An 18773-nucleotide genomic window follows, 5' to 3' on the forward strand; every position below is an offset into this window, starting at 1 on the left:
TGTGTTGCCTTCAATCAATACACAACATACATTGGGCCATGTGATGCTGGCACACACCTTTAAAGCCAGCACTCAGGAGGCAGAGGCAGGCAAATCTCTGACTTAGAAGCCAGCTGCATCTACAAAGTGAGCTCCATGATAGCCAGGGCTACACAGAGAAACCCTGTCTTGAAAAACAAACAAATACATTGATTTTTCTCACAGTTCTAGAGGACTAGAGTCTGAAATCAATATTACTGGGGCTAGTGAGATGGTTCAGAGGGGAAAAAAGAGACGGGTTCTTTGCGTACATGCGTGCTTGGTAGCAGAAAGCACTATAACGACAGTAGAAGCATAGTGCACATCACAGGGTGTGTACTATCATCAGTGGACAGAGAAAGAGAAAACTGGGGCCTAGTCTACACATTATGCAGGCACCACCCAGAAGTGGACAGCTGCAGCATTATAACCCTTCTCAGGGACAACCCTGCAAGACACCAGCAAAGAAAAGTCTTCACAGGGGCCCAAACGTCAGGCAGCACACACATTCTGTCTGGAAAAGGAAATAACTAGATGTGGAACTGCCCTGGCCCGCGGGGATTTGATGAGACCTTAGGGAAGGGGCGAAAGAATGAAGGGACAAGAGACACAAGGGATGAGAGCAAGTCTGGGGTTCTGATCAAGCTCTGAAACTTTAATTTCGGGTGCAGGTTATAAAGACACAGCAAACCAGGAAGTTTGGGTGAGGGTCATTGCTTAGGGCTATCCCACTATTGAATCCTTATTGTCTAAGACAATCCCACTGTCGTAACAGGCTCCCAGGAAATGCCAGACATTCTTTAAGTTCCTGGGGCCTGAGACCTGTGAACGTCCTGTCTTAACCTTGAACTGTCTAGGCTTTCAAGAACAGCAGGCAATTTCCTGAGTTCTCTTAGAACAGCAGGTAGTTTCCTGGGTTTGGCTCCCAACATGGAACTGTTCACTGACTCACCTGGAAGATGGCCTCTGAGCATGCCTGTGGCAATTAGCTTGATTACATTGATTGATGTGGGGAAAGCCATCTTAACTGCTGGCAGGACTTGTCTCATGGTAGAGAATCCTGAGCAGTCAAGGAGGGAGAAGCAAGGAGCACTACAAAGTGTACAACTGTCGCTCTGTTTCCTGCTCCTGGGAGCTGCTTCAAGCTTTAGACACCTTGACTCATCTAACTTGGATTAGAATAAAACCTTTCCCCTTCAGCAGCTTTTGTTAGGACATTTTGTTAACACACCAAGAAAAGTAGATAACAGCTGCTTTGTCGTCTTTCTAAGCCAGCATTACCTCACTTCTGTCCCTCTTGTTGTCTTCTTCTGTAGCCAAATCTATGTCTCTTGCATTTAGGACCAAAACAAAGAAAAAAATGAGTTATTTCTCGGTCTGACTTACCCCTCCACTGTAAATGAATGGTAAAGAAAAAAAAGTTACTGTAGGAGCTGAAAGGGTTTGCAGTCCCATGAGGAGAGCAACAATACCAACCAACCAGAGCTCCCAGGGTCTAAACCACCAGCCTGGGAGCACTTAGGGAGGGACCCATGGCTCCAGCTGTATATGTAGAGGAAGATGGCCTTGTCGGGGCATAGGTGGGAGAAGAGATCCTTGGTCCCATGAAGGCTGAACACAGTGTGTGGGGGATTCGAGAGTGGGGAGGTGGGAGTGGGGGGTAGGTAGGGGCACATCGGCAGAGAAACAGGAGGAGGGGCAATGGGATAGGGGATTCCTGGGGGGGGGATGGGGTAAGGGGATAACATCTGAAATGTAAATAAAATATCCAATAAAAAATACAAAAAAAAAGGAAAAAAGTTACACATATATGAACTAAATATGAACCAAGAAGAGACAGTTTTGGATGCTGTACTGTTAGAAAACTTACTCTTCTATTTGGAGAATGAGTGCAGTGTAGTATCAGACCTGCCACATCAAAGTGACCCTAGAATGGACTCACTGAGCATGGCGTCCAACCTGTGTCCTCAGTTATCTTTCACGACCCAGGCTTTTCCCTAAATCACTTTCCTCTTACCACCAAATGCTAATTAAGCTCTGATTACATATCTGCTTAACCAAAGTAACAGTGAACATGAGTACTGTTTAAGCAGCCACTAAGCAGAGAAGAGAATCCAGCTCAAAAGCCCCCAAATGTCAAATATGTTTATAAAGGTCTATATTAGCTAACTGTCAGCAACCTTTATTTTCAATAGAATGAGAATTCTGTATCAGGATAAAAATATCGGGAATATTAACATACATATAATGAACCATGTGCTTCAAGAAAAAGCATTTAGAGATATAGCATTCATTTGCATGCATTTATTCAAATAAAAATGTTTAATTAAATAAAAGAGTTGCCTTGGGATGAAGGAAAGACATAAAAGGGCAAACAGGTGCATACATTTGCACAAAAATGAATAACAACATGTTAACTGTCTGTGCTTCACGCACTGTTAACTCTGCAGGCTTAAGATGGGTAGAGAAAGCATCAAGATTGAAGATAACCCTGCTCAAAACTTGCCATAAACTTGACACTCCCATCACTACCTTCTGTATTTCCCGTAGTCTGCCTCTCAACAGGCAGAGCTCTAGAGTAGCAAGACTTTGCTGGGCTGTGACAAAAGCTCTGTTTCCTCTCTGCAGAGGTCCTGAGATAGGAACACTGGTGGAGGATTGCAGGTTGTATGATGCTGGACCCGTTGATGCTGAGACGTCTCCCAGAGGACAGACAACCCACAGCTGGGTAGGAGGCAGGCAGGCTCAAGTGCACACACATGCTCACACTCCGTGGAAGAGCAGGACTGAGTATGTACCTCACCCTCATTCACTATCTGACCTGGAGTTTCTCTCCTCACCTTTGTCTGATTGGGCAGACTCAGCCTTGGGGCAGCTTGACAGCTAAACCAGGAAGGAATTCAGTTTGTGGGAGTGAGAGTGAGAGTGAGAGTGGGAAGATGAGTTACATTCTAGGGTCAGTTACAAGTTTTAACTAACTTGTGCTGTGTTGGGCTACTTTGTTTCATTCATCTGGTTAGTACAAACAATGTTCACCGTGTTCTAAAGAAAAGATGTGTGTAGCAGAAGGAGAGAAGTAACAATGACCACGAACTTGTCCTTCTTTAGTCTCAAAGCCTGTGACTTACAATTTACAGCCACTAACTAACCAGCTCATCAGAGAATGGCTTGTCAGCACTGTCAGGATTCTCTTTACCGAGGTTATGCTATGCTCGTGGTCCCTGGGGCACTGGCGGCCTGTAAGGACCTTGTACGTGGTACGCTCCAGTCCTAGGCTCCCACAGCAGCTTAGGTTAGGTGTTTGTTCACACTTCCCATTGGTGGCCTGGGGAATTCCGTGTCCTAAATCTGTGGAACCATGTATAAAGTTATTGCCCAACTGACACGACTCATTCACATCTATGTCTGTTCTCCAGACTCTCAGGCTGTTTACACAGCTCCTGCCATTTCTCATAGTACTTCCCTTGGGGAGGACAAAAGATAGCCTTCTGGATGTTCGGGGTGGGGCAGACATCACATGCTTGGATATGCTGAGGCTGGTATTTTTGTCTGACAGGGTTGAGTTTGTTGATTCCTCAAGAGTCTGTTTTGCAGCAGGTTGCATCTCTTCCTGTGAAAATTGTTTTGTGGTCCCCTTCATTCTGCTTTCTGAGGGCTCTACAAGAAGCAGTCTGAGGGCAAGCAGCAGCAGAAAGACTGCCATCTCATAAGCACGGTGATCTTGTCTGCAGTAAAGATAAAAGGAAGAAGAGAATACAGGGGAGATGTTTTCCTTTTTGCAAGGGTAGCTCTTCTAAACATAAGACTCCTACAGATATAATTGAATTATGACATAGCAAGATGACAGTCCATTGACAGCAATGACTGAGCGGCAATGTTAAAATCTCCACTTACAATCATTCACTCTATCTCATTTAACCTTAGTTAAAACAACGAACAAAGACATAAAACCCATGAGCTAAGTCTAATGTGCTGGGACCAAGTATCTTTCTCTTTTCTGCTCTTGTTGGAGGGGTTTACAGTCTCCATGTAGGTCAAAGTCATCTCACCCTAAACACCTCACTATTGCTGCCTCTTACTGCCCACACAGGACCTGGCACCTGATAACATGGGAACAAACAAAGCACAGAGAGTGACCTTTCTCTACTCCTCGGTTCCTTCCCCACCCATTCTCAGTTACAAATCTCTCTCTTTACCTTTGGCAAGTTGATGCTGCCGAGAAAGATTCCAACTTCTTGCAGGGCTGGAGGTGAGACTGTGTCTCATACTCAAGAGTTTCTGCTATTGGGTCTAACCAAGGGGAGGAGGGGCAAGAAAGGGGTAGAGAGATGTGTGTGGGCTTGATGAGGAATTGAGAGGCCAAGAACACTCAAGGGGAACTGGACAGAGTGTGTATGTGGTAGTCTGAACCTGGGGCCGGGAAGCATCCTACTTCCTTCTGTGAAGTCTTCCTCATCATTTCCTTAATCCCAAAGTGTTTTAATGTTTTGCTTTCCGAGAGCCGACTACACATCTTTCTTTATGTTTCACTGTATCTGGTTTTTTCACTGTCTGGTTAGGTGACAGGTATGACCCACACTGCTGTAAGGCTAACAACTCCCTGATCCTGAAACATCCTTTCTGACCGCTGCCAGAGGACACAGTTTCACACACAGACCTGCTCGAACATCACATCCAATCTGTCAACAGTGTAGTGTGGCTAATCAATGTGAAATCCCTTTAGTACTGTCAGTGCTAGACATTCTGTAGTGCGAGTCCCAGAAAAGATGGCTATTTGTGTTGATAATTCTCTCTCTGACTCTAGAATGATTTTTCCTTTTATTTGTTGCTCCCCCTGAAAAGTTTCTCCTACTCATGTGTGTTCTGCATCGTCACCTTACTTCCTTTGTCATCCACCCTGTACCCCCATCCCATTCTGTAAAACACCACTTGAAAGACACTTCCGACACTTCTTGCCCCCGGGGAACAGAGGAAGCCTGCCCCTGAAGGCCATAAGCCAAACCTTTGCTTGTTCTCATCCCAATCAGGACTCAGAGCTTCCCTCATGATTTTGCTAAACAAAGCTGCCCTGATCAATCAGGGTGACCCTTTCTTACCTAAATACAACAGAAGCCTCCATCTCTCCATTTTTTCTTAGATTTTATTTTGTATTCATGGATGTGCATCTGTATATGTCATCTGTGTATGAGGCCAGAGAAGAATGTCAGATTCCCTGGTGCTGGAGTTACGTGCGATTATGAGCTATTTGAGGTGAATGCAAAGAATCAAACTTAAGCCATCTGAGCCATCTCTCAGTCCCCATCTCCCCCACTTTAGTGCTTTCTTTTCTGCCTCTTGAAAGCCCCCAAAGCCAAATCCAGATCGCATTCTTTCCTTGACACATCTTCTTCTTACTTAAGTCTATTGAATTTCTCATTTCTGTGAATCTCTTATAACTTACTCTTTAAAGTGTTTCTTTTTACTGTTTTTAAGAGTGTGTGTGGTGTGTGTGTGTGGTGTGTGTGTGTGTGTGTGCATAATTGTGAATGCAGGAGCCCTGGGAGGGCAGACGAGAACATCAGACTCCCTAGAACTAAAGCTACAGAGGATTGTAAGCTGTCTGACATGTGACAAGGGTGTTGGCACTGACCTGGTCCTCTGAAAGAGCCTCAGTGCATGCCCTTAAGTCACACTCCAGCCTCTCACTGTCTTTAAAGACAGAACCTTACTATTTAAAGCAGGATGGCCTAGAACTTGCTAAATTTCCCGAGCTGGTCTGAAACTCAAAATTGAGCCTCCTGTCTCAGGGTCTTGAACACTAAATGATAGCCACGGACTGTAATACCCAACAATTGGTGAATAACTAAGAACTTTGCCTACATGTGTTCCTTGAAACTGTGTGCCCTAGGCATACTCTTGGTAGATTTTAAATAGAGGAAGAATCTATAAATAACTTAGTTATTTTCTGGAACCTCTCCATCCTTTGCCATTGACCCCTCCTGGTGAAGTGACATTAGAGAACTAGGAAGGCAATACGGAAGACCATTGCTGAGATGAGATCCCCATCTCAGCACATACTTCACACGGGCAGAATCTGCAGCTACTGCACTTGATTGCAAATTATTAGGTGTCCATTAAAAATATATATACACACCCCAAAGTAAAGATGTCTAAATGCCACAATTTATCTGAATTGGTCTTTGATCTCTATTGAATGAAAATGCTCTGAAATGGATTCCAAGATCGATGTCACTTGTACCTTAAAAGGACTAATTTATCTTCAAGAGTTGTTTTCAAGGAGGACAGAGAAGTTAGAGGGAGGAAGGGACGTAAAAGGAATGAGGGCAAAGGGGAAAACAATGCCACCGAGAAATGGGGCAAGAAAGCAGCAGGAAAGGGGCTGCTTTGTCTGCCTCTGACAGAGTCTGCCCTCCTGTAACCCACTTCTCATGGCACCCACCACTGCTCCCTCTCTGTTCAGACACTGAGCACTCTGCTCGCTTGGGAGCACGCAAAACTTCCCAAGGCAACAACAATAATGGGATTCTGACAGAGAAATTAAACAAAAAAAGTTCATCTGGAGAAGCCTTGCCCTGTGCAGAGGAAGCCACGAGACAGGTTCTGACTTACAAGCTGTAAAGTGTGTTTCACTTGGGACAGTTGCCCTCCTCCCTGAAAACCTACCTGATCCGTCATAATTTAGTGTCTTAAAAAGAGAGAAATTGCAGCCCACAGAGATGCACCTCCTCTTTTGATACGACCTTGAGTTAAGTCCATATGGCTGGTGCAACAACTGAAATCTCTCAACTGAGAAGATCAGGACAGAACAAGCTCTTTAACATTTGGGAATCGCTCACCCTGCTCTGGCACACTCACTTTCTGAGTCCTGCTTCTCACGTACAAGACTGAGACTGCATCACTCAGAATTAATGACCCCATAAACCGGCCCCATTATCTGTATTTCTTATGATTTTTTCCAACTTAAGCCTTCCCTCAAGCAAAGCTGCTTTCGGCATTACTTAAGAAGTAAAACTACAGGATAACAGACTTGGAAAAACCCCACAAAGGTTATCATAGTTTTATAGATGGAAAACTAATTACTAGAAGAGTACTGACAGAAAACTAATTATCAAGATTTGATGATTTCCAGAATTAGGAGGCTCTATTGTCTTCCTCTCCCTTCCAGCTGCAGGTTACTGCGTCCATAGCTGAACATGGGGTGCCTACACATTGAATTTAACAGCAAGTACCAAAAGTGGAGGGAGTTTGCAGTCCAGTTCAAAGCCTCTCTGTTTCATTCAGAATTTTAAAGAGGAAAAACATTAGCTCAGAGAGACTCAGTCCTTCCTTCGGACTTTCATATCTGCATCTCTCTACAGTCTTTATGGGGATGGTCTCTGATGTAGTTGGGTGCCTTCCAATCTCCTTTTCTTTTGAGACCAGAAGGAGCTGGTGAACAGGAACAGATGCAGTGTGTGGTGTATAATCTATCTTTAGAAAAGTTTTTTAAGTCCCAGAAGTGACCCTAAAATATAGACTCCAGCCCTTCCTCTTGGCCATCCATCCTGTTGCTATAGACAGCTCAAACATGGATGAAAGTTGCAAAGAAATTGAGGGGCTCATTGGAAAATTCTTCCCTGCTGGCTGGCTCTCAAAGTGTCACATAGTTCTGTGTAGATGGTGTGGGGTGAAGACATGCATGAGCTCACACAGACATGAAGTGTGACACCAACCTGCCATGCAAGATGTACCTATTGATACGATGGTGACCTGACTATTATGGGTATGTTAGGTAACCCACTGCTTCCTTAATGGATTTTGGGCTTGCCTAATACTATAAACCATGACTGAAAAGATCTTAGACTCTGGAGGGGAACCTAATCTGGCTTCTTAGCTAAATTGACATAACATCAAACTACCCTCTAAATATCTATGTTGATGCCTACAGACAAAGGCTATCTCAGCCTTAAATAAAGGCTTTGTTCACTGTTTGTGGTAAACAAAGGTGAATGTAAATACCTATGGCTGTCCAAGATGCTGAGAATAAAGAATGGTTTGGGCTCATCCCTAGACAAGAGGTTTAAATCACCCCTTAAAGCCCACACAACGTTGTGGAGGAGGAGATCAAAAGTGTATCAGAGCCATAGGGTGGGGAGAGGAACTGCAAAATGCATCTTCTATTCACAACTTGTCTATGGCACTCATAAACTTACAGCAGCTGGGCATCCTGGTGCTGAGTCCACAGAAGTCAGGCCCTCCTAACAGTCAGCGACAGGGGGAAAAAGGACACACGGGCCCTACCACTTACTGCTGGCCTCGGTAGCCCACAGGTTCAGGACCCAATGGTCAGTTCTAAACTCTGGGTGAAACAGACAGCCCTGATTAAATTTTGTGGGACACAGAAGAATAGGCTCTGAGTTGAGAAAGAAGAGAACACATGAAGTGGTGTGTGGAAATGTAGGGGGTGAGAAAAGGTGAAGCAGAGAGAGTTTGGCATGTTTGATGGAAACACAATGCATATACGGATGAGTTCTCAAACGATACGTTTTAAAAATATATTAAAGGAGAAAATCCCTAAGAGGTAACTGCAATTGCTTTTTCTTTAAAATATAAATAAATAAATAAATAAATAAATAAATAAATAAATAAATAAATAAATTGAGGGCTGGAGAGATGGCTCAGAGGTTAAGAGTACTTATGGCTCTTGCAGAGAGGTTCAGGTCCCGGAACTCAGAGAGTCTCACAAGCGCCATCACTCTGGCTTCAGAGAGCTAGATGCCCCATCTCACCTCCATGGGTGCTACATAAATGTGACACACACACAAGAATAAAACAAATAAATAAATTCAAGGGGAAGTGGAGACAAAGTAACACCCTCAGGGAAAGAATCTATTAATTGATAGCTCTGGAAGAGGAAAATCCCGTCTTCTTTAACGGAGTGACACTGGGTATAGCAACTGCACCTCAGGACAAGACTTGTGCTCAGGAGTAGCTTACCAACACAAATGGGACACCACGGTTTTGTTTTATTTTGTTTTGCTTTTAAGAGAATGAAAGACTGTGAAGCTGATACTTCGCATTTACTTTTAATTAAAACAGAATTTTATCACTTTTCTCCTTCTTCCCTTTCCTCTGTCCCCTCTCCTATTCCCCTCCCTCCAACCCCTCCCATGTTTGCCCATTCTCAAACTGATATCTCTTTTTCTTTTGTTATTATAGATTTGCATATTATCACATATTTGCATATATATGCAGATTCATTTTTGTTGTTTGTGTCTTCAAGGCTGACCACTTTGTAAACAATTAGGGGCTGGGAGAGGGGTCAGGAGGAAATAGGACTAAAGGGGGTGAATATGATCAAAATATATCGCATGAGTAGGGCACGTGTCACAGGCTTTTAATCCAAGTCCTTAAGAACAGAGGTGGGTAAATCTCCGTGAGTTCGAGGTCAGCCTGGTTTACACAGTGACTTCCAGTCCGTCCAGAGCTACAAAGTAAAATCCTCTCTTAAACAAACAAGAATACATAACATAATATTATTGAAGAATACATAAAATCATAATTCAAAAATCTATACCATATAATCCTTCATGCACAAAATTAACATTTTAAACAATATAGTCTGTTTCTCTGTTGGTAATGTTCATATGACCTGGCTCGTTCTAAACATGCCCTATCATACTAGATCCTTGAGATATTGATATTTTACACATATAGATTTTTGCTATCATTTTGATTTTTCAGAATATTGACTTAATGGGTTTTGTTTGTACGGTGCTTGGTTGGTGGCCCCTTGAGTGTCACACCTAAGTGACTCTTGCTCTCTGACTGTAATCTGACCTCAGATTCCCATTAATTCCAGTAGATGACTCAAAGACAAGGCACAAAAACTTAAAACACATGTGGAGCCTGTGATTTTAATTCAGCAAAGATGTTTTTATTAATACAGAACCAATGATTGTGTCTCAGCAACAATGGAAGGATTAATCACCTACCCCTTTCATTCATGGCATCACACCATATCCACAGTTCAGGTTAACCAGAGCAGCTAGGGGAACAGATGAGAAGTTCTCACGTGCGGTGCTGGTGGCAAGTTATTCAACGTATCCCTGTAGACTAACTGGCCCTAAGTCATCACAAGTCACAAGAACAAAGCCCTCTATGGGAGAGATTTGGTATCTGCAGGCAGGGTATTTGGTGCCATCAATGAGCTGACAAACTGTCATCCTAAATTTTGTCTCACTCTGGAAGCAGAAAATATCAGAATAGTTTGGACAAGTCATCTTCTTGGAGGAAGTGCAAATTCTGTTGATCTTCTGTGGCCTCTCATGGACGAAGACGTGCACCTTTCTGCATGTGTGGTCAGGTTCCCTGATGACTCTCTGGAGAATCATGAAGTTGCAGTACCTCAGAGGAGCAGCATTCTGAGGATAGTCCACATGCAAATGTTCTATAGCAGTCAGCACAACATCTTCATTCATCTCATTTTCCCAGAACAGAAGCAACAAGAAAACCATCACCATCAGGACCATCAGGGGCAAGATTCCCTTCACATCTCTGGCTTTAACTCCTGGTAAGTAGAGGAAACAGAAAGGAGCAGAGGGTAGTGAGAGTCCTCCAGTTCAGGACGCCCCCACCCCCCAGGATAAATTATACCTTCCTGCTCATTTAAATCACACTGGCCATGTAAGACCACGTAAGAGCCCACTGCTGCCCACATAGGAAGCCCTCACTCCTACTACTGACCACCCAGTTCCACACATGGCTCTCAAGACTGTCTTCTGTAATCTGTCCTTCCGTCACCTCTCCTTGCATGGGATTCTGCTTCAGTTTATGCTAGTTCCCCTCACCTGCCCTTTTCGCTCTTCCTCTCACAGGCAGCATGCCCCTTTAATCATGTGTGTGAGAAAGCCCTTTTCGTCTCACTGTTCCAGACAAGAGCTGATAAGGAGCCGTTGAGTGTGGGGAGGGAGGGCAGAGGAGGAAAGAGCAGAAAGGGAGGGACCCGAGGAACAGTGTGCTTGGGTGTCTGGGGGAGGAAGAGACTTCACTGTCCAAGTGAGACATTGGTGAAGCGGGTCTGGCATCGGCTCTCATTAGACACCCATGGGCTTGTTGGGAACATTTAATAGTGATGCCAGCATTTGTCATCCTTTGATTAATTTGGAAACATTTAATGCCACCCACAGTATTGTCCATTGTCTACGTTTTTAACCAGTCCTCCTCACAAGTCTGTGAATGAGCTATTTTTCTACTTCATTAATAGAGAAGTAAGCTGGAGAAAGGTCATGGTATAGACATAGAGTAATAAGCAGGATAAGAGTTTGTTCCTGTCAGTGCCAGTCACCCGTCTCCTTACTCCTATATGGAATCTTGGGTTGGGTAAAAACAACTCTCTTGACTAAGCATTCATCTACCTAAAGCTCTGGGCTTCTGAAGAGTGTGGCAATAGTTCCCATAGTCTGCTGAATCTTTGAAACACCAGATATTAAGACAAACAAAACAGAAACACAAATTGTTTTCCACATGGAGAATTAGTGGATAAGAACTTAGTAAAATGTGTGGTTGCAGACACTGGAGCAATAGGAAAAACTCTGTCTCCATCCATCTCAGAAAATCTGGCGAATTGATGCAGGGATGGAAACCATCCCTTGATTTAGTCTTGCTCTGACATGAGCCTTCATCTCAAGTGAGTGAATGAATATATGTGTCTAAGGATGTGCGTATATGTATAAGAGTATGTATGTATGGGTGTAAGAATGTGTGTGTTTGTGATTGTATGAGTGTGCATATGTGTTCGAGAATATAAGAATGTGGGGTTGAGTGTGTATATGTGTGAAAATGTGTATGTAGGAGAATGTGTATGAATATGGGTGTTGTATTTATATGTAAGAATGTGTGGAGATATGTATATGACTGCAAATATATGTGATGTGTATGTCAATGTATGTATTATGTGAGACTGTGATGTGTGTGTGTTAGTGTGTGGAGGTAAATGTTTAAATGTGTGTGTGTGTGTGTGTGTGTGAGAGAGAGAGAGAGAGAGAGAGAGAGAGAGAGAGAGAGAGAGAGGGAGAGTGTGTTTGTGTTTGTTGGAGTTGGGCCCAGAAACCAAGAAAGCACCATATGTGCTGACCACTTGCTTAGCCACTGAGCTACTCGGTCTGTGGTGTTGTTTTTAGGAAGACAGGTTGGTGGTTTGAATGAGAATGGCCCCTATAGACTCTGAATGCTGGGTGGAACTGTTTGGGAAGGATAGGAGGTGTGTCACTCAGAGTGGGCTTCAAAGTTTCAAAAGTCCATGCCATTCCCAGCTCTTTCTCTCTCTCTGCCTCTATCGTCTCTGCCTTGTGCTTATGAATTAGGATACGAGCTAACTACTGCTCCAGCACCATGCCTGCCTGCCCCTGCCTGCCTGCCTGCCCCTGCCTGCCTGCCCCTGCCTGCCTGCCTGCCTGCCTGCTGGCCAGCCTGCTGCCATTCTCCCCTCCATGATGGTCATGAACTCTAATCCCCTGACACTATAAGCCCCCAATATACTCTGTCTTCTGTAAGTTGCCTTGGTCATGGTGCCTTAGCACAGCTACAGAACAGTAGCTAAGGCCGAGGGCATGGTGGGCTCCGTCAGCCTTACACTCTTTTTGTAGATATTTGTAGATATTTATGTTTACATCCTTGCTCTCGTGGGTTTACACTGGTAGATACAGATCGACAGTGAAAAACAAACACAGTCAATTGTGTTTTAGAAGATAGGAGTCATCAGTTTTACATAGGACGGCCAGAGTGGAGCTGGAAAATTAATAGGCTTCCCTTTCTTTCTGTCTAACAAATCTCAATGTTGTTTAAAAATCTACCAGGTCTCAGGTTGGAAAGATGTCTCAATGGTTAGGAGCATCTGGGATGGAGACGATGCCAGAAAGACCAAGAGCCAGTCCCTCTCATCCAAACACGTTACATAAAACGGAAAATACATGAATATCCACATGAAGGAGTGAAAAGCTTTGCAGCGAAGGCCAATGTACCAGGTCTCAGCCACGGCAGGCAATATCCCCTCTCCCAAGAAATAACTCCCCAGTTGGTAAATATCATCTTCATGTCTAGAGTGGTACTCACTCATTCACAACAAGATGAAAGGCATCCATGCAATGGGGAGTGCTCACTGCTCTGGTCTGACACAGTTACATCTACATCACTGTCTTGGTCCAGAGCTCACACAGCAGGAATAAGACAGCTCATCTATGAGCTCCTTCCCTGGATGCCTGGAGGGTCTTTTAAATAGCCACTGCTTGAGGAAGTGAGTTTCCTGTTGATAACTGACCACCTAGTACTGTGAAGGATTTGACTGGCTTCCTCACCACAAACTGTACACATCCGGAGAAGAGAGCAGTGTGTTCATCTCTAACATGGTGACCATGGCTTGTAAGATCACAGCATGTTTATGGAGCAGGCAAATGGGCAAAAGATGTCATGTTTTGCCCCTTTAGTGGCACCAATTACCTAGGTTAGAATTAGGAAGTCATAGCACTTTGTCACTTCCCAGGGTTCCCATGTGTATATCTAAATCAGGGGTTGTAGAAAAACCTAGCCTGGGAGTAAGACTCCACTTGGCTTTTACAGGCCAAGCTACTGAGCTTAATTTAAATGCTGACCTCATAAGATGACTGGCTACAACCACAGAGGAACGTGATCTCTGCCTCCTGGCCTTTCCTAGAAACCAGCATTAAGGAAGCATAGAGTTAGCCAATAGGTACCAGACTCAAAAACGGGGCCTGACTTAAGAGTAGAAAAGTATTCCTGTGAAACAGCTTAGGGAACTGGCAGTGTAGTCAAAGGGACCACACAGAACAAAACAGCAGCTGTTGGAGGAAAGGCACGAGGCACCCTTTTCTGGATGATGGTGATGATGATGATAATGTGTATTTAGTTAGTTACTTACTTATTTGGAGTGTACATGCAACAGTGAGCCTATAGAAGTCAGAGTCAGCTTTTGAGAGTTGCTTCTCTCCTTGCACCCTGTGGATCTCAGGCATTGAACTCGGGTTGCCAGCCCTGGCGTCTTTTCCCACTGAGTCAGCTAAGTAACTCTAGGAAGTCAGAGGTCAACTTGTAGAAATTGTTTCTCTCCATCTACCATGGGAGATCCAGAAACTGAACATCAAGGCCTCAGGCTGGACAGCAAGAACTTCTCCCAGTGAGGTATCCCATGGGCCAAAGTAGATACAGCTATTTTAGAGGTTTATTCAGTATCTTTGACAACCACACAGCTGCTTTCTAAACAGGCTGTGAACTGGTTCTTTTACGTGCTCCTGGGCTAGTCAAACTCTGCATTTACTGGCTTGTTTTTCCTTTTATTCAACTAAGGCGAGCACACGTGGGGCATGCAGACATCCAAGAGCGAGCTACTCCTGACTTTGCACAGATGTGGGTCTGAATTGGAGCCGGTCAACCTGGGTTTTACAGTTAGAGCCCCAGGCTATGCACACAAGGTCCTTCTGTGGGAAGCACAGTCTTACCACTGTCCTTAGATTCCCGTAATGACTGCTGCGGGCTAATAGCCCAAGAACGATGAGATGGGGGAAATTGCCTGAAGCCTGCCCTTCTAAGGTAGGACAGCACCTTCAGTTTCTGACTTCAAGAACACTTTGATCACTTCATACCTGGCTTCTCCTCTGTATCAGCAGCCTGGGCATTCACCCAAAGCCTTCTGAGTGCACTGTGTGGAAGGAACGTTAAGGCCACCTTCTCTCTGTGTCCCCAGGACATTCTTCCCTTCTGTGCACTCCCAGGGTCTGCTTTCTTCTCTGGACCAGTTCCGTCCTCTACATAGAAGATAAAATTCCTTGGAAAAGATGGACTAGAATAATCATCATGGCTCTAGAAAAATCTAGACTTGATTTTAAATAAAGCAAGCAAATCAAAACCTCTCTCTGCTCATCAGCACCCGACTAGGGTAACTTGGGCATCATTAAAGATGATTCCTGTCCCACTAACTGATGCTGAGATTCTGAGCTCAGTAAATGTTAGCCATGTAAGGAGCACATGGAAAACTGGTCCAAAGAGACCATACTTTTAAATATGAAACAGTGCCAGGCAGTGGTGGCGCGCGCCTTTAATCCCAGCACTTGGGAGGCAGAGGCAGGTGGATTTCTGAGTTCGAGGCCAGCCTGGTCTACAGAGTGAGTTTTAGGACAGCCAGGGCTACACAGAGAAACTCTGTCTCAAAAGACAAAAAACAAAAAACAAACAAACAAACAAACAAAAAAATGAAACAGCAAGACTACAAAGTGCATTACTCTTAATTTGTGAGAGTTTTTGTTTTTCCTTTTTTATTTCTTTTCATTTTTAGACAGGGCTCACTATACAGCCATGACTGGCCTGGAGATTGATATGTTGACCATATGTTGACCAGGATAGCCTCAAGCTCACAAAGATCTACGTGCCTTTGCATCCTAAATGCTGGGATTAAAGACAAGTTATCACCATATCAGGATTTAAGGCTCATTCAGGCTGTGCATGCGTGCATGCGTGTGCCTGAGCGAAGGTGTGCGCAACTAAACGCAGATGCCCAGAGACGTGTTTGATGTCCTAGAGATGGAGTTACAGGCAGGCATGAGTCACCTATTACAGATTTTAAGAGCTGATTTCAGGTCGTCTGGAAGAAAAGCAAGTTTTGTTAACTATTAAGCCATTTCTCCTGCCCACTTTATAATTTTCAATCTTTATTTATTTACTATTCATTTTTATTATTAAGTGTGTGAGAGGGTAGGTGATTGTGTAGAAGTCGAAGGACAACTTGCAAGAGTTCTCCCCTCCCCTCTGTGGGTCTCAGGATGACACTGAAGTCATCAGGCTTAGCTTTGGTAACTTGACTCCATGAGCCGCCCTGAAGGCTGGTTTTGGAGGATTACTTTGAGGAAACTGTACAGCATTGTATGCTCATCAGGTCAGAAAGATAAACGGAAAGGGAAAACACGTTGATTTCCCACTATGCAAGGCCTTAAGTTTATTATTGTGCCTCTGACTCCCTCGCTCTGTTTGCTGACAACACCTTAGGAGATTTTGGAATAGCTGTTAGCTCTGTGCTGTCCTCCGTCTCTGTGTAATGCAATCTGTCCTAATAAGTAGCTCAGCAAAAGCGTGCACACAAGTGTACGCACACATACACAAACACACATACATACAAGCATGCACATATACATACAAGCACAGGCACACACATGCACACATACACGCACACGCAGACACACAAGCACACACATGCACATGCAGACACACACACATGTGCAGAAGCAACACGGCTCCTTCCTGCTCCACTTGTACTTCCACACATGGAGAATGAACAGAAAGTAGCGGCCACTTAGACAAGGACTCCTTCACCACCTTTCATGGAAGACTCAGGACAACTCCTTCTTTGCCCACAAAGGGGTGGAATCCAGATTGATTTAGCATCTGGACCAGATGTGGCCCAGCCATTTCTGTGGTTATAGAAGGGAGGGACACAAAGAGAAACTAACTTGGATTGAGGGTTGGCCCCTGAAGTAACTCAGCTAGGAAAGGCAAAGTACAGTGGAGGAGGGAGGCTTTCTGGAAGGTGGGGTTGGATACAACCGCCCACGGGCCTGAGAATAACTTGGGAGCACCTATAGTTCCCTGGGGACCCCAAGCATACCAGGGAACACTGAAAAAAACTCTATGCTTAGAACACTCAGACACATACACACATACACAGACACACACACACAAAACCACAGACAGAAAGACAGGCAGACACACACACACACACACTCACACACACACCCTTCATAAATTCCAGTAGCAAGTGGTTAAAAGTTTCTCATGGTGATTAGTGTAAGGGAAGCTCTGGTGAGACATGTGTTCCCAAGGAGCTGCTTTACTGCCAAGGATTCTGCCATCCACGTCCCCGTACAGAAGGGCTTGAGGGAGGAAGGAAGCTCAAGCTTCCTGTGCAAGCAAGAACCCTGATATCTCAGAGTTCAGAGTCACGACGGTAACAGTCGAGGCCATCTGAGGGCTGTGTGAAATCCTTGCTATAACACTCACTTCCCTAAGAAAGTCCCGAGAGCATTTTCTGGAAACTGCAAGAGAGAAATGGCGATTGATCTTAGTGTGGTGGATGATACTGGAGAGGAGAATCTATCTGTACGAACCGGGGTTGGGGTTGGGGTAGTAGTATCTGACATTTACTCTCACTATTAATTCACAGGGAGAGAATTTACCTGAAGATGGAGTATGCGGATCTGACACAGTTGTGTGTCTAACGGTGTTCATGTGGTTATACTACAACAGCCATTCCTATTTAGTGTGGTTTTGTTTCGTTTCAATAAACATTTGGATTTCCTGCGGAGAGAACCAACTCTGAGAGGAGGAAACTAAGGAAGGGCATGTTGGAAATGAGAACCTGGAACTTAACACACTATAAGAGGGCCATTACCTTAACCAACCAGCCAAATTCAACCATGACCTCTGCTGCTATTCCTGTAAGGGAAGTTCCGCCTCACCCACAGGTGGTTTCGATTTTCCTTTAATAACTATAGGCTTGGGGCGCCACCTCGCGGAAGCAATAAGTCATTGCAGTCTCCTCTCCCAAATCCAAAGATATGGAACCCGGAAACCCTACATCCTTCCCTGAATCCTTTAGGGAAGAAGAAACAACAGGGCCTCTCTGCCTGTTTTCAGAATAGGTCTGTAGATGCTGAAGAAAGGGGAGTCTTCGCGGGCAATCCGATGGTGAGACGTGTACCCACCGGGCTACGCTCCCTCTGGGTCGCCGATCTTTCCAACAGTGTCAGATCCTTTAGTTTTAAAACAAGGTGAAAGTTGAGTAAACCAGATAAAGGAGAAACCTAGAATACACTTAATAAAAAATAGGAATAGATGCCCAATGGTAACTGGAAAGGAGAAGTAAGAAGAATGTGAGCCCTTACCTTCATCGGTAGCGTGGCCGAGCGGTCTAAGGCGCTGGATTAAGGCTCCAGTCTCTTCGGGGGCGTGGGTTCGAATCCCACCGCTGCCATCCCCTTTTGTGTTTGTCGCCACTTACGGCGCGTTGGAAATTGAAGCCTCTTCTTCCCTCGGCGCCCAGCATTTATTTTAAGTTAGCAGAAACGGCGGCTAGGCACTCGTTTACATTTCTTACGTTCTTGATCTATCCTTTCTTAATGAAAAGTATTTAAAGACAGTGCCGCCCTCACAAGGTGACCTTGAATGCTTAGTCTCCCAAAGGCAACGAGCTAAGAAGGAACCAGCTAAGCGTTAACTATTGACAGCATTCGGTAGTAACAAGTGCTGTAAAGAAAAAAAAAATCACAGGGTGCAGTGACAACTGGGCTACTTCGGAAGGAGAGCTCAAAAAAGATGTCTCTAAATCGTTGACACAGGAAGAAAGAGAAAGTCACATAAATATCTGACCCGATTATATTCTAGAAAAATATTTAGAGTCCTGTATTTGAAAAGCACACACACACAAAAAAGACCAACCTCGCTAGAACAGAATTGAGGGTAGGGGCTGGGGTGTCAGGAGTTCATATTAGGACTAGCCCATAAAAGGGCAAAATCTCAGCTTTACGTTCTGAACGTGAGGAGATCAAAACAGAAACTACTGTTGCTCCTAGTTAATAGGACACAAGGTTGTCCCGTAGAATGGAGAACAGAGCTGGAGGACGAGTCTGTAGGGAGCTGAAGGCAACAGCTGGGAACTGAGAAACCGGACGGGATTCATGGTTTAAAAAAAGAGAGAGAGAGAGAGAGAGAGAGAG

At 44.5% G+C, this 18773-nt stretch overlaps 2 protein-coding genes and 1 non-coding gene across 3 annotated transcripts; 1 reads left to right on the top strand and 2 right to left on the bottom strand.

The window, feature by feature from the left end:
- Positions 1-3086: 3086 nt before the first annotated feature.
- Rnase11 (ribonuclease A family member 11 (inactive)) lies at positions 3087-3785 on the bottom strand. Its single transcript, XM_028788432.1, has one exon. It carries the CDS (start codon positions 3719-3721, stop codon positions 3143-3145), a length of 579 nt encoding a protein of 192 aa, XP_028644265.1. The 5' UTR covers positions 3722-3785; the 3' UTR covers positions 3087-3142.
- Positions 3786-9912: 6127 nt separating this feature from the next.
- On the bottom strand, positions 9913-10545 carry Rnase12 (ribonuclease A family member 12 (inactive)). Its single transcript, XM_028788577.1, has one exon. The coding sequence runs from the start codon at positions 10527-10529 to the stop codon at positions 10092-10094; it is 438 nt and encodes a 145-aa protein (XP_028644410.1). The 5' UTR covers positions 10530-10545; the 3' UTR covers positions 9913-10091.
- Positions 10546-17949: 7404 nt separating this feature from the next.
- On the top strand, positions 17950-18031 carry Trnal-aag. Its single transcript has one exon. It is a non-coding gene; the product is annotated as a tRNA-Leu (tRNA).
- Positions 18032-18773: the final 742 nt, after the last annotated feature.

This window comes from Grammomys surdaster, unplaced genomic scaffold (genome assembly GCF_004785775.1).
Source record: "Grammomys surdaster isolate TR1022 unplaced genomic scaffold, NIH_TR_1.0 125750, whole genome shotgun sequence".
NCBI lineage: Eukaryota > Metazoa > Chordata > Mammalia > Rodentia > Muridae > Grammomys > Grammomys surdaster.